Source organism: Convolutriloba macropyga, chromosome 6, assembly GCF_964194025.1.
Source record: "Convolutriloba macropyga chromosome 6, txConMacr16.3, whole genome shotgun sequence".
Taxonomy (NCBI): domain Eukaryota; kingdom Metazoa; phylum Xenacoelomorpha; order Acoela; family Convolutidae; genus Convolutriloba; species Convolutriloba macropyga.
In genome coordinates this window covers 4,134,190-4,149,490 of record NC_134473.1, presented here as the reverse complement: position 1 = coordinate 4,149,490, position 15,301 = coordinate 4,134,190, and the positions used below count along the sequence as shown (strand labels likewise).

At 35.6% G+C, this 15,301-nt stretch overlaps 2 protein-coding genes across 2 annotated transcripts in view; both read left to right on the top strand.

Moving 5' to 3' along the window:
* On the top strand, nt 1-517 carry LOC142340651 (kelch-like protein 38). Its single transcript, XM_075391342.1, has 2 exons — nt 1-167; nt 228-517. Exons 1-2 carry the CDS (start codon nt 62-64, stop codon nt 515-517), a joined length of 396 nt encoding a protein of 131 aa, XP_075247457.1. The 5' UTR covers nt 1-61.
* Nucleotides 518-3,003: 2,486 nt separating this feature from the next.
* Nucleotides 3,004-15,301, top strand: part of LOC142341436 (kelch-like protein 12) — a 53,182-nt gene continuing 40,884 nt past the window's right edge. The window contains exons 1-3 of the mRNA XM_075392374.1: nt 3,004-3,165; nt 3,226-3,510; nt 13,563-13,759. Of these exons, the coding sequence (XP_075248489.1) occupies nt 3,060-3,165; nt 3,226-3,510; nt 13,563-13,759 (588 nt within the window). The 5' untranslated portion in view covers nt 3,004-3,059. The remainder of the gene's footprint in view (nt 3,166-3,225; nt 3,511-13,562; nt 13,760-15,301) is intronic.

The window sequence follows — 15,301 nt, the reverse complement described above, 5'->3', positions numbered from 1 at the left end:
GTTTTGATTTCATCTTCCTTCTCATTTAGGATATGGACGCTGATTATCAACAAACGGCGCTATGATGAGTGCTCATCGAAAAAAGTTACTTAACTCCATTGATCGTTTCTATGAAGAGGAAAAGTTTTGTGATGTTACTCTAATTTGTGGAGCTGACGAAGAGCGAGGTTTGGAGACAAAATTATTTTAGTGTCACTCAAGCTGATACTTGATCTAAGATTTTTCAGGCTGTGACTGCAAAACCCGTTCAAGTGGATTGGAACATGACGAGACTCTTGATTGTGGATCACCATTTGGATCGACGGATGAATCTCGTGTCTTGTCTGGATCTGACTCGACTCGAGTAGCCAAATTATGCAAAATAAGATGCCATAAAATAGTGTTGTGCGCTGCCAGTGATTATTTTGCGGCAATGTTCAGCTTGAATATGAGAGAAGCGAGTGAGTCAAGAGTGAGACTCGACAGTATCCCTTATGGCATTATGAGGTCGATTGTCAATTTCGCATACTACGGTTAGTGTGAAATTTTGTTAAACTATCAATTTTTAGTGGTAGGTCATAATTACTAAAACGTACTTCATAAAATCAAATTTCGAGCTCTGTAACATATTTTCTACCAGGCGTCTATGAGATGAATCCTATTTATAGCTCAGATAGCTCGATTTTATTGGCCTTCTCTTGGTATAAGAGTATTGGTTCTCTTGAGGTTTTTCTCTTTTTTTTATACCGGAAGTACTATGTTTTCAGGCGGCGTTTTGACATAAGATTGAAAACATGCAGTGTAAAATTGCTGTTTGAACTAATTTTTGCTGAGCGAGGGAGAATTTTCTTCCATGCGTTGCGTTGAGTGAATGACTTATGACTTTTTTGTCAGTAGTGCATCTAGATAGCCGTTTTTTGTGCATTTGACTGACTCATTTGTTAATAGCCGCCCTCATCTTCTCAGCCGGCTATTATTGCGCTCGTATTTTTTTTTAATTCGTCAAACTTTTTTTCGCTTTACCATTTTGCCGCTTTTTCGACATTCTGCGTGAAATCTTTTTGACTTCTCTAGGCTAGTTTCTCTCTTCTCTCATTCTGCTAAAAGTGAATTTGAACAGCAGTTGCTAAGCAAAGCAATTCAATATGAACAGAGTCGGTATAAAAAATTGAAGTCAGAAATAGAAACGGGATAAAACCATATTCAACTTATGATATAGACAATAGCCAACCCCTGGCCAGTCGTTTGAGAGCAAGTATTCTGTTGCTGGTTGGTTATCTTTTTAAGAATAAATTTCTCCTTTTTATGATAAAATAAATCAATTTAAATCAACAATTTAATTACTTACATTATTAGCAACAATATTACATCATAATAACAAAAGATATCTTGGAGAAGACAAACAGACGTTTTAATTTAAGTTTATTTCAGATTGGTTTTGATTTCATCTTCCTTCTCATTTAGGATATGGACGCTGATTATCAACAAACGGTGCTATGATGAGTGCTCATCGAAAAAAGTTACTTAACTCCATGGGATCTATTCGGTTTGTTATGACCCCCAGTTACAAATTATGTATTGTTAAATAGCACGTTACTATGTAAAAATAATGCACGTGCACCTGGGGGTCATAAAACAAATATTCCCCTTAATCTGGGGAGAACAAAAAAGATTCAATACTTGAACCAGCAGACGCACGTGCAAATTTTTTACATAAAGAATCAATGACACGTGCTCTGTAACTGGGGATGCATGCAAAAACTGTTGGGGGGCAAACAGAAAGGATCCAAAAATTAAATTCACATCATACATTGAATTGACTCTTACATTGATTTTGCCCCAACAGAGAAATTAACCCCCCCCCCCGACTCTTACAAATTGTAAAGATTTTTGCTAGAACATTTGACCCAGTTGCTAATCTCACATATTTTTGACACTTTTTTCAAAGCGGTAAAATCATGTTACTTCACAACAAAATTAAGCGCTGAATTTATGTAATTTCATCGCATTCACTGCTGACTTCACACAATTATGACACTTCTATGCGGTGAATTTATGTAATTTCACCACTAAGTTAAACGGTGAATTTGTACATTTTCACAGCGCTCAAAGCTTATCTCACATAATTTGAACACTTTTTTGAGCGAGGCATTTATATAATTTAACCTTTACAAAGCGATAACTTTTTTCACGGCATTCACCGCGTGATATATGTAATTTCAACGCATTTACCGCCTATCTTACAAAGTTTTCCGCATGTATATAGGCGGAGTGATGGTACCCTGGAATTTTTCGGATAGGCTTTGAGGGTACTTTTTAGTTTGGTGAAAAAACACTAAGCTAAATATATGTAAAAATTTTTCGATAATTTATGTATTCTCTAGAATTCTTTTAAAATGTGGTTTCAGACAACTGTAAATACCTTTTCATTTTATCTCTGGTAAATTTGCGAAACAGTTTTAAGCTCACAAGGAACGTAGCGTTTAAAAACGTTTGTTTTAGAAATCATAATTAATTTTTAAAGATAATTACACGCGGTTGGATAGCTTAGCCAGGGGGCCTCAATTGCTGTGATTAAAGCCAAGCTTTGAAAAAATCTTTGGAAGCATTGGAGGAATCAGAATACTGTTTCACAATGCTGGCTTCAAATGAATTGGAAATGACTGCAAAAGATTAAATTTAGGGGGAAAGGCGTAAAATGCTAGTCATGCAGTTTTGCATATTAACTCTTTCGATTCTCACCTTTTATGGCCCTCACCCATTGAAGTTGGGCGAATTCAACTTATGATATAGACAATAGCCAACCCCTGGCCAGTCGTTTGAGAGCAAGTATTCTGTTGCTGGTTGGTTATCTTTTTAAGAAAGAAAGAATAAATTTCTCCTTTTTTTATGATAAAATAAATCAATTCAAATCAACAATTTAATTACTTACATTATTAGCAACAATATTACATCATAATAACAAAAGATATCTTGGAGAAGACAAACAGACGTTTTAATTTAAGTTTATTTCAGATTGGTTTTGATTTCATCTTCCTTCTCATTTAGGATATGGACGCTGATTATCAACAAACGGCGCTATGATGAATGCTCATCGAAAAAAGTTACTTAACTCCATTGATCGTTTCTATGAAGAGGAAAAGTTTTGTGATGTTACTCTAATTTGTGGAGCTGACGAAGAGCGAGGTTTGGAGACAAAATTATTTTAGTGTCACTCAAGCTGATACATGATCTAAGATTTTTCAGGCTGTGACTGCAAAACCCGTTCAAGTGGATTGGAACATGACGAGACTCTTGATTGTGGATCACCATTTGGATCGACGGATGAATCTCGTGTTTTGTCTGGATCTGACTCGACTCGAGTAGCCAAATTATGCGAAATAAGATGCCATAAAATAGTGTTGTGCGCTGCCAGTGATTATTTTGCGGCAATGTTCAGCTTGAATATGAGAGAAGCGAGTGAGTCAAGAGTGAGACTCGACAGTATCCCTTATGGCATTATGAGGTCGATTGTCAATTTCGCATACTACGGTTAGTGTGAAATTTTGTTAAACTATCAATTTTTAGTGGTAGGTCATAATTACTAAAACGTACTTCATAAAATCAAATTTCGAGCTCTGTAACATATTTTCTACCAGGCGTCTATGAGATGAATCCTATTTATAGCTCAGATAGCTCGATTTTATTGGCCTTCTCTTGGTATAAGAGTATTGGTTCTCTTGAGGTTTTTCTCTTTTTTTATACCGGAAGTACTATGTTTTCAGGCGGCGTTTTGACATAAGATTGAAAACATGCAGTGTAAAATTGCTGTTTGAACTAATTTTTGCTGAGCGAGGGATTCTCTTCCATGCGTTGCGTTGAGTGAATGACTTATGACTTTTTTGTCAGTAGTGCATCTAGATAGCCGTTTTTTGTGCATTTGACGGACTCATTTGTTTTTCGTGTAGTTACGTTTCTTTCGATTGTAACTGCAGGATTATATGAGCCTCTACAGATGCTACAGTGTTTTTGAAGGCCCAATAATGCGTCTATCTTAAAAATGTTGGCTAGTTTTTCAACCTTACAAGATCACATCTTTCCAATGAGACAATTTTGTCCGATTTCAAAACTTTGCATTCAGAGTCTCTGCTAGTTCGTGGAGATTTTGAAATGATTGTTGTTTCTGTTGTTTTCACCTGTTTTCTTAAAGACTCTTCATTTCACTTTTCAAAAAGTGCTTGTTTCAGTGATTTCAATGCAGAACTTCTTTTTTTCAACATTTAAATTATCTAACAGCCGCTGTCCTGACCTCTCACTGTGGAAATGTCTCCAATGAGCGAAAGATAGTCTAACTGATTCGAAAGTCAAAAAAGTAACGAAAGTGAAATCGAGACTTGATGATGATGACGGTTTAAAATGATTTGGCTAGACTCCAAATGATTGCTACACTGTATGACTGAAAGATGGTTGGTAATTGATGTGAAAACTTTGTGTGATCCCTGCGCACTGTTAGTAACTGAAGGGAAGACCATCTTGTAAGAAATACTGTGTAAGGTGCAGACAAGATAGAAGTAGTGATATTCACAGAAATTAAAATTACAGCGTAGTGTTGCAACTGTGATGGCAGAGCTTAAATGATAGAGTGGCTACACTACGTTTGCTCCAGACAACACTTGCACTGCTTCTCCCGAAAGATGGTTGAGGGAGACTTAAGGTTCTTGGGGCGCAACACCTCAAAGAGCAGGTCCCCAGATGATCTTTAAACCGATTCTCTAGTTTACTCTGGCTTGGAATTTATTCCTCTTAAGGTCAGTAGACTAAATACCTGCGGCTTCGGCCAGAGGGGATGTGCACTTGAAGGTTTTATGAGGGCAGCTAACCCAAACAACACATAGCTGGCAACAATGCAAAAGGTATGAGGCGACAGACAACTAATAACGTGTATTGGAGCTACAGTGCGTGTACATTTTCGGAAAATGAAACTGCTGAGATCAAGCGATTTGGGCATGAAAATAACCTATCGAGTACAGACAAAATTGGTAATGCTTGCTTTTGTTAACATAAATCAATTTTTGCCGGCTTTCTGCTACTGATTATAGCTCAGCTGTAGGTCAGGTAGCTTTTTGATGCTCAGTTGAGGCAAATGGAGCAGGATCATGAATTAAAAAAACAACGGAACAGAACTCATGCATATTGACTAAGTTTTTTAGGGAACGCATTTTTTTTTTGAAAAATGTAAATTACTAAATTGAACTTTTTTACATATAGCAGACTGGCTCAAGCTGTGCACTGAGTGAGGCTAGAGACGTGCATAAAACTAATTTTGCGTGATAATTGCTTACCCAGATGTGATCTTAATAGTTCTTTTGACACAACCAGAGGGGACAAATAACCCCAATATCTCGCCCAATGGGTCGGGAGTTTGACAATGAGTGTTTTCATCAAAATCTTACCGCTCAATGAGAGAGGGGGTGCAGCTTTTTATTTCACCCAAAGAGATGATATAGCATCAAATTTTATTTCGATGGAGAAAGTACCAAAGTGTTGCATCTAAAGCGCTGTTAATTTGAACATTTTTATCAACTACAATTACACCAAATTTAAATTCTCTGAATTTAATTCATTGTTGAGCTAATTCGTTTTTTTCTGTTCAATAAATTAGCCGAATTGTTGTGATAAACTTATTAAATAGTTTCAGAGAACGAACATGACTACTTCTCAGAGTGAAGACGTACAACACATGACTACTTCACCGAGTAAAGATGCCAGATCTAAGATACCACGATCAAACACCTCTCGCAAAAGCAGATAACAAGCGTCTATGTAGTGCATTGAGCCCGGAAGACAATGAAAGTGACCTTACTAAAACGGTTCAAGAAGCAATTCAAGCAGGAGTAGCATCGTCAATGCCCGATATTATAAAAACGATTCAAGATCAACTGACTACGAAAATCAAAGCCGCCGTTGATGAGAGCCTTAAAAGTTTGAGAGAAGACATCACGAGGGAAGTTAAAGAAACAGTTTTTTACGCCGAAGAAAGAAGTGACCTGAAAGCTAAATGTGACAGTGAAATGCTGGAATCGTACAACAGACGAGAGAATGTGTGAATAATTGGTATGCCTGAAAGTTCTGCAGATGTTATGGACAGAGTTGTTGATCTTGCTAGTTTACTTGCTTACGTTAGTGCAAACGATATCTCTATTGCTCATCCAGTGCCGACTAAGAAGCCAGGTCCAAGTCCTCTGATTTTTCGTTTCTCCCAGAGAGTTGCGAAGGTAAATTTATTAAGAAACAAGAAGAATTTGGAAAATTTCGACTAACTGAAGAACGTTCGCATTTTTGAAGACATGACTGCGTCTAGACTGAAGTTTTTTAATTTAATGAAGAGTGACAACAACATCGAGAAAGTTTGGTCAAGAGAAGGAACATTACACTACGTCAAAGCTGAAGGTGACAATAGAGTGTATAAAAACAATTCCCTATATGATGGTGGTCAAGTGTTGGGATACGACTTTTATACTGTACAGAGCTGCTTTAAAGATACTCGAGTTTTTATCAGAAAAAGTCAAGAATCTGGATCCTAATCTGTTTCTGTCTCCGGGTGCTATTATACCAACTACTATGTCTATATTAACTGTGAATGTTCGGTCTTTAAAAAAACATCTTAATGATTTGGAAGCACTTGTTCATAGTCTTGAGTCTCCACCAAATGTAATATGTCTCACTGAAACTTGGTTAACTATGACATCGATTCCTTATTGGTTCCAGGCTATAAGAATTATGCAATTAAGAATAGAAACACACTTGGCGGAGGTGTGATGATACAAATTCAGGATTCCATGTCCTTGTTAGAAACACACTCAACAGATATGGAAGAGACCCTTCTTGTCTCATTGGAGTATAAAAAGTACAGCTTTAAATCGGCTACTGTCTACAATCCACCAAGAACAAATAAACTAAAATTCGTCGAAAAATTGGATAATTTTTTGAATGAGTTAACGTTCTTAAATTGCCGTACCGTTATAACTGGTGATTTTAACATTGACATTCATGTAAAGAACCAATTACAATCTAATTATTTAGGTACGATATCTTCTAATGATTTTGAGCTTGCCAATCTTGAAACTACCAGGGAAACTTCTAACTCCGCAACTTGTCTAGACCACTTTATATATCAAAATTTCGCCAGCCCTGATTTTAGTGTACCAACTCAATGAAAACTTCTCGGATCATTATCCTATCCTAATGAAGTGGCCAATTAATGTTGATACTGAACAAAACTATCTGCCGTTTAGAGACATAAGCTTTATAAAAAATCAAGAGCAACTGTCGAACTACTTTATTGACTTAGACTGGAGCCTAAGGAATCGATGTCGCTTTTTAGTTTCTGATAGTACCGATGAGTTGTTTACTAAATTCAACAACGTTTTCCTGGAAACCACTCACAAGTATGCTCCTCTGAAATGCTTGACCAATAAAAAGTCTAAGGTACCGAAGTGGTTTACCAACTCACTTAAAAACTTGCGCTTCAAAAAAATAAAGCACATCGAAGCATGAAACAAAATCCGCAAAATATTGAGGCAGCGACAAAATTCAAACTATTACGCAGTTTTGAAAGAATTACGAAGTTTGAAACATGTGTCATAAAAGCTAAAAAAGATTTTTATAGACAAAAATTTGAATCATGTATGGGAGACTCAAGGCAAACATATAAGTTAATCAATGATATAAAAGGAACTAATCTCAAAAGTTCGCAAGTACTGGCACTAAACTCATGTAGTGAACGTTGCACTGATTCCAGCAGCGCTGACATTGCTGAGCAGTTTAACACAGTCTTCACCAATGTTGGTCCGAAGTTGAAAGAAAAGATTAAACATGTTCACCTACCTGAAATGAACGAAGTTAACCACTCCGTGTATCTAAAACCAATAACCATTGACGAGGTAAGAGAAATCATTGAAAATCTAGACAATAAATTCTCATCTGGTGATGATGATATCTCTAATGTCATAGTAAAGTTATCATCAAATATCACGATTCCATACCTAACTCAGGTAATCAATAAATCTTTTGAAGAAGGAATGTTTCCCGATGATCTGAAAAAGGCTAAAGTAATTCCCCTTCACAAGGATGGATCAAAACTAGATGAAAATAACTACAGACCAATTTCTCTTCTAATTGTTTGGAGTAAAATTATTGAACGTGCTTTGTTCATTCGCATATATGCCTACATGGAATATCATAATTTTCTTTTCAATAGGCAATTTGGGTTTTGTGCCAAACACAGTACAATTGACGCTCTTGTTGAATTAGTTGAGAAAATAAGGTTGAATTGCCAAAAATGTAAAAGCTATCAGTTTCTTTCTTGATCTTAAAAAAGCTTTTGATACCATTGAGCATGATATCTTATCAAAAAGATCGAAAACACTGGTATAAGGGGCCCAGCTTTAACTTGGATAACATAATACTTAAATGGGAGACATCAGCGGCTTATTGTTAATGGGACCTGTTCATCGTGGAATTCCATAGTTTGTGGGGTTCCACAAGGCTCAATTTTGGGTACGTTATTGTTCCTCATTTATATCAATGATCTGCCTACAGTTCGCAAATCTCTTGATGTTATTTTATTTGCGGATGATACAAATCTCACCGCAATCAATAAAGACAATAATTCAGTGCAAGAAGATCTGCAGAACATCAATAATTGGTTGATTGCTAATAAGTTAATACTAAATATGGAAAAAACCGTACAAATGAATATAGGGAACAAAAATAGTGCTTCCAAATCAGTGTTTAAGTTTGATGATGTTTTTATTGAAGTTGGAAATCTTTGTAAGTATCTCGGAATCTATGTAGATAGTAAGTTAAGTTTTCAATCACATATAGATTATATTAAGAAAACACTCTCAAAACAGTGTGGTATTATATGTAAGCTGCGTTACTGTGTACCCAGAAAACAGTTAATTGATTACTACCGAAGCAATGTTAACCCAATAATTCAATACGGTATTTTGGTATATGGCTGTTGCACTTATTCGTCGCTTTTACCTATCTACAATCTGCAGAAAAAAATTTTTAAATTTATTTCAGGAAATTGTCAGGTGGTTCCAGGGACATTTTTATTTCTAATAAATTGCTAACAGTATTCGAGTTTCATTTATATGAGCTGCTGAAATTTGTCCTGAAATCATTGAAAAAGATGCATAGCGAAACTTATCTAAATGAACTCTTTGAATATGAGCATGGTACCAGAAACACTAGAAGGTCTACCAGAAATTACTTGAAAATTCCCTCCTTTAAGAAGCAGTTTGAGCGCTCCTCTATTTCATATCGTTTTGCAAGGTTATTTAACATACTGAGAAAGAATGAAGTTCTAGCACAAAATATTGAAGACGAAAATTGGCAAAAAATATCGCAATTTTATCATAAATTCAAAGAAAGTTACTTCCTGAATAATGAGGAGCTAGTATCCTATATAAAAATCGACGAAGAAAATCGAACTGCAGAAAAGAAAAAAAATTAAATTAATACGTAGTAGCTGGAATTAACGGCTCTCTTGTTAGCAAAGACACAGTGTTAGTCGTTCTTCCGCGATTAAGCATTGTTCCTTGTTCAAATCTCTACGACCGCGTTCTGAGGTTTGGCCTAGGCGTTGGCACCGGTGACCTGGTCATGGAATGTTAAATATTTAACTGTAACTATTTAACTTTAGCCAGGGCAGATACTAGGTGGGTTTAATAACCCCGTCTATCTGTCCTCTCCGATATACGTTTTGTTGTTATGTTATATGATTAAATAAATTTTTAAATTAAATTGATTTAATTTGCTCTCTAATATTTGGAAAAATTTATTCTTTCTTTCTTAAATCTGCAATAGAAGTTATACTCACCAGAGAGTTAGTCAAAAAGAGACAGGTGAATGCCTTGACATTCTCTTTCATTTATACTTTCGGACTCCACTTTATTGTCTCTTTTTACTATCTTCTGGCCCGTCACGCTCAAACTTTATCACACTGAGTTACCTCAATTGTTGACTTTTCGAAGCTCAATTGTTGACAAAGCTGCCAATGCTAGTGCAAGTAGCAAACTAGTCCAATGAGCTGTGTTTGGGCGACAATCGCTAAGTTTTGGCATTCCTCGTGAACAAAACTTGGAGTTTTGAACTACTCATGAAACTCCAATGAGATGTAGACTTGAAGCTCTTTGGAACGAGATCTGTAGAATAGAAAGCGATGAAGTCAATTCTGGTCAAAATGTGAATGGCCCAAATTTGATTGCACATGCGTATGCACCTAATTCCAACTATCGTATTCTCTCAGTTCGCTCATAGAGTCCTAATTTCCGCAGACGCAGAAAGTACAATGTCTACCCCTTCATTGACCCTTTGCCACAGTATTCCAACCGTAACTCCCCACTTTCACAGCAACCCACCACCACCACCATTCTTCAATTAAGCTTAAGTTAGCTTCCCTAAGCTGCAGCTGCCTACCGATGAAGTCACCTGCTCTGCTGTCCTTTGAGAGCTATTCGACCGACGTTAGTCGGTTTTGTTCACAACCGCTCGTTTGATAGGTTTAGAGTGAATTTTGATACGATAAGGGACAATTGTGAAATTTTGAAATAGCGACTATAAATATCAGTGAAATTTTGTACTTTTAGGTCCTTTTAAATTCAATTATTAAAATAACAAGGAGGCTCGTTAATGTGCGTTTGCACATGATGTTCCGACCCGAGCTCATCTAAATTTTTGACTTAATTGTCAACCAAATGAAGAGACAACAAAAATGGATGTTTGAGTTTAAAAAATCGTTACTTAACCTAACTACTAATTGATTTACATAATGCCATGCCTCATGACAGCGCTAACAAGATCTGCCATTAAAATACTGCAAGAAAAAAAAACAAACAAAACAAGCAAAAACAAAAATTTCACTGCAAAAACTCAATATCTAAATTTAAAAGCACCTAGTAACAACGTCAAAATGCAATCAGATGAAACCTTAACTACACAAATTTAATTTTCCTAATTATACCGCAGACGGATTTTTTTTAAAAAAATTCCTTAATGAGACGAGGTAAAAAGTGCACAAAAAGAAGAAATAATGAGGCTAAATTCAAAAAACAATCAATTTTTACACACAAATTATTTCAGAACTCTTAAAAATCATTAGCTTTTATCAGAATATTTATTGATAATTTTACTAAAAAGTCATTGTGAAACTAATAGGTACTGTCTTTGGTTAGACTAAGCCATAGTAATGGTCTAAGATGCAGAAAAACTAAAAAAATACAATTTGCGAACACACAAATTAATGAAGCCATTAAAATCATAAGCTATAATCTCAATTTTATATATTTATTACAGTGTTTATATTTATGCTAATTCAGCTCAAATATACTAAAAGAATAACTAAATTCGTTTGGGCCACATTTGAATATCATTGGGATCTGTTATTACGCGGATGTGCTAAAAGAAGAGAAAAAGAAACACAAAAACAGCACTTACAATTCTTTTATGAGAACGTATATTGTCCAACAAACACAACTTCCAAAACTTAGCTTACAACATCATTTCAGTAGATATGTTAGTTTTTCGAATAGAAGAAATGGATGGGACCTCTCAATGATGAGATTAAGTTACAAGTTGACGAAAAGAACAAGAAAAACTGAAAAGTTTGAAAAATCTTTGAAAATGTATAATATAATCAACTTTAAGACTTTTCGCTATAAACTGATTGCTTCGGGTAACGTCAATAATTCAATCCTCAATTATAAGATTATGAGACCGTTCAGCATTTTACGGCCTCCTAAAGAAATAAAAAACAGGCAAAAGCAGCAAAGTCAAAAAAATTGAGCGAGAAAAGTGAGCCATAAAAAATGAAATTTTCAGTAAAAACCTTTCCAATTTCAATTTATTTTTTGGCAGCATTGGGATTCTTCTTTTTTAACAGTATGACTTCAAAAAATTAACAACTAAGAACATTTACATTAAAACCACGAAAATTTCTAGAAAACCCGTAGCATCAACGCCATTAAATTCAATAGCTTTCATTGGAAGCCAATATATACGCTAAGTTTTACGCCGCAAAGATGTTCGTCTTTCATAATTCATCAGTAAGATATTACACTAAGTCATTGACTATGAAAACAATAACAAATACAGGCAAATTTAAAAATTCATAAGAAAATTGCGAAAAGAAAGTGTTGAAACCGTCTCTGAAGACGTTATCTATGATCCATTGAACGTCTTCTCTGAGCCAATGGGAACTCTTAATATTAGGATAAAATGTGATAAGATTTCAAAAGAAACCATTAATACGAAATTATCCAAAATTTGTTTAAGTTTTTTTTTGAAATCTTGTGGCATGGAAGTCATTTAACCTATAGTTAGAAGATAAAACCGCTAACCTGATTAATTTTAATTGAAGGAGGTTCTGTCATTACTGAGACTGACTTAGAGCTCACAAAAATGAGTTTATCATCGGTTGATGTTAAAAAAATTCGAAAAAAATTTTTTAAAAGTCTTAACAGCCATTAGCTGTCCTCTCAAAGCATTAGATAGGTTCACTTGACGATCACTAGGAACCTCATTGCACTCTTAGTGTGCATATCTATGCCATAGGACTACAAAGAAAAATCTCAAAACGAAAATCAAAACTTAATTAAAAATTACGAAAACTCAAGAGTCGAAGCTAAGAAAAAAATTTGAGCGATTCCTTTAAAACGAATTTCATATTCAATGGGAATCATTTGACTGTAATTGAGGTTTGTAATTATTGGAACATTGATATGTAAATTGACGAGTTTCTAGGTGGCTAAAAACAAAAAATATGAAAATTTTTCTAAAAAAGCTCTCAAATGGAATTCGATTTTTTTAATAGTAAACTTAACTCTGAGACCAGAACCAGTCTTATTCGTCCGTCGCCTTTCGTCGATTAGGAACACAAAATTGTTTCATTTTGGTGGAGTGAAATGTAATTTTGACTTAATATTTTTATAGAAGAAATCTCGATAACTCTCGAAAAAAAAACGAAATTCAAAAAATCTTCGAATTCCACGCTGGACGAGATTTTTAATGATACCACTCACATTTCTCTACGATGAATATAGCAATCGGTCAAAATTGTTTGAACAAAAAACCCATTTGAGTATATAGTTCCTCCCCCCACAAGTGGGGTCGGTACAATAAAACTCAATTTCTCGTGCTCGAGACCACGACACGTACTTTTCGTCCGATCGTTTTTTCCGTCGGACAATTTGACTTTTATCCTCAAAAACAGGTAGGAGAGTAATAAGATCTCTTAAAGCTTAGCGATTTGCTAGTCTCTAACGAAGCTATTCGCCGAAACTTTTTTAAGAGACATAAGTTCCTGATGTGATGGGGGGTTCTTAGAGTTGCCCTCTCCCGTACTTATCCCCACTCCACCTCATTTCACCACACCCCCGCCCCCACCCGCGCTGAGCAGTTAGCCCCCCGCTCATACCACCTGCCTCAATTAAGCTAAAGCTAGCATCTCTAAGCTGCACCTAGCTACTGACTAAGCCAACAGCTCGTCAGTCGTTTGAAAACAGATCGCCCGACATTAGTGGGTTCTGTTTCTTTAGGTGAAATTAATCTATCTGCGGACAATGCTATGAACACTGCTCTAGTGGCCAATTTTCTTCAAGTATCGGAACTGGTGGAACTGTGCTCGTCCTTCCTGGTTCAATCTCTCACAATGTCGAACTCTATCCTAACCTTCCAGTGGGCGAGAGAAAACAATCTTACCACATTGACTAGTGCCGCGTTAACCTTCATTCTGGTAAGTCGTTATCACACTGTAGCTGTAATTGGCCATTGCATGATAAAGAGCACCCAATTTAGTGGTACTGGAATCCTGAAATTATAGATGTCCTTGTTTCTGTAATGAATCCATAATGGTATGCAATGTCGTTGGAAGTCTTAAGAGAAAGAGCCTTGTAATTTTCATGCGCCTCGGCGTAAATTCTTAATAATCATAGCTGAATTCAAACGCAGTTTTCCGCGAATTGTGCGTTTATTGAGGTTCCTTGGTTCGCAAAAATTCTTCAATCTTCTACCAAAAAGTTAAATACACTTAATGTCATCAAAATTTGTTGATAGATATACTTGTCCGTTTTCATAAGTAAAAGACGACAGATATCAGTTCCCGTGTCAAAGAGAGTGAAAAGTCAATGTACAATTCAATGGCAAATAATTTTGAAGCGTTGAAGTTATTAGTTAGAATATTATAAATTTGGGAGTTGATCAAAGTTTCTTATGTAAACCTAAAACAAAGCAGTTTCCAGTTAGACTTTGCATTTCAGGTCATAATTCAAAATTATGACTTTTCAGTTGGAAGGCCTTTGAGAGATCTAAAAATGCAGTTGACATTTTGTCCTTTTTTACTCTGAGCTAACTGTTTCACTGATTGAGTTAACCAAATAATAGCGTATTGCTTTAAATAAGAGCTTCTGAAATCAAATAGTTTCAGACAGTGTTGTTTTGCTCGAAATGATATTTGATTCAAGCCAAGCCTGATTTTCTCAAATAAGTGTCAATGCTCTTATAAGAGAAATCATCCTATTGATTTTGGGGAATATTTGTTTTTTCCGGAGACGAGAAAAACAGTTATTTTTGAGCTGCTATTGGAAGCTACTACGGTCAATGCAACTGTCTAAAAGCGTCGTCAGTAAAATGTGGACCAAAAATTTTCCACCTGTTTCAATGGCCTTTTTTGCAGGCCTAAAAGGTTTGTTTGAAGCAGATAATGTATAAAAAGTTTGTTCCTGCTGTCTGAAAGACACTGATTGAAAACTCTCCTCCACCATCACTGTAACACCTGAGTCTTTTTCTTAGTACTACAGTAAAGCTTGAAGAACCAATTATTAATGCGAATCGTTTTTCTTTTAGTTTTATGAAATGATCAAATGACTTTTTGAACTAGGGCCTTTTCTCTTTTTAATTGTGTTAATTTTTCACTTTTGAAAGTTATTTGCATTTTATTTTTTATCTTTTCTGCCACGAGGACCATGTTTTTTGTCATCCGTTTTCTGAGGAGCACATTAGAGGACCTTAGCCGCGTTTAGTAGTCTTTCAAGTGCTTAGTGTAATGAAGCTACCGGTAAGGCCATAGTTTAAGGTTAAAAGGTCATTTTTAGGAGTTTTTGAGACCAAAATGTTTCTTTTTTTATGAATAGTTTTAGCTGCACAATTGGAAAAACTGTGAGTAATTAATTGCTTTAAGATTCAGCAGGGTTGTAGATTAATCGATTTTAAGACAGGATTCAAAAACATGGCAGGATTCAAACTTGAGCCTCTGTAAACGTGATAGTTTTTTATGCAA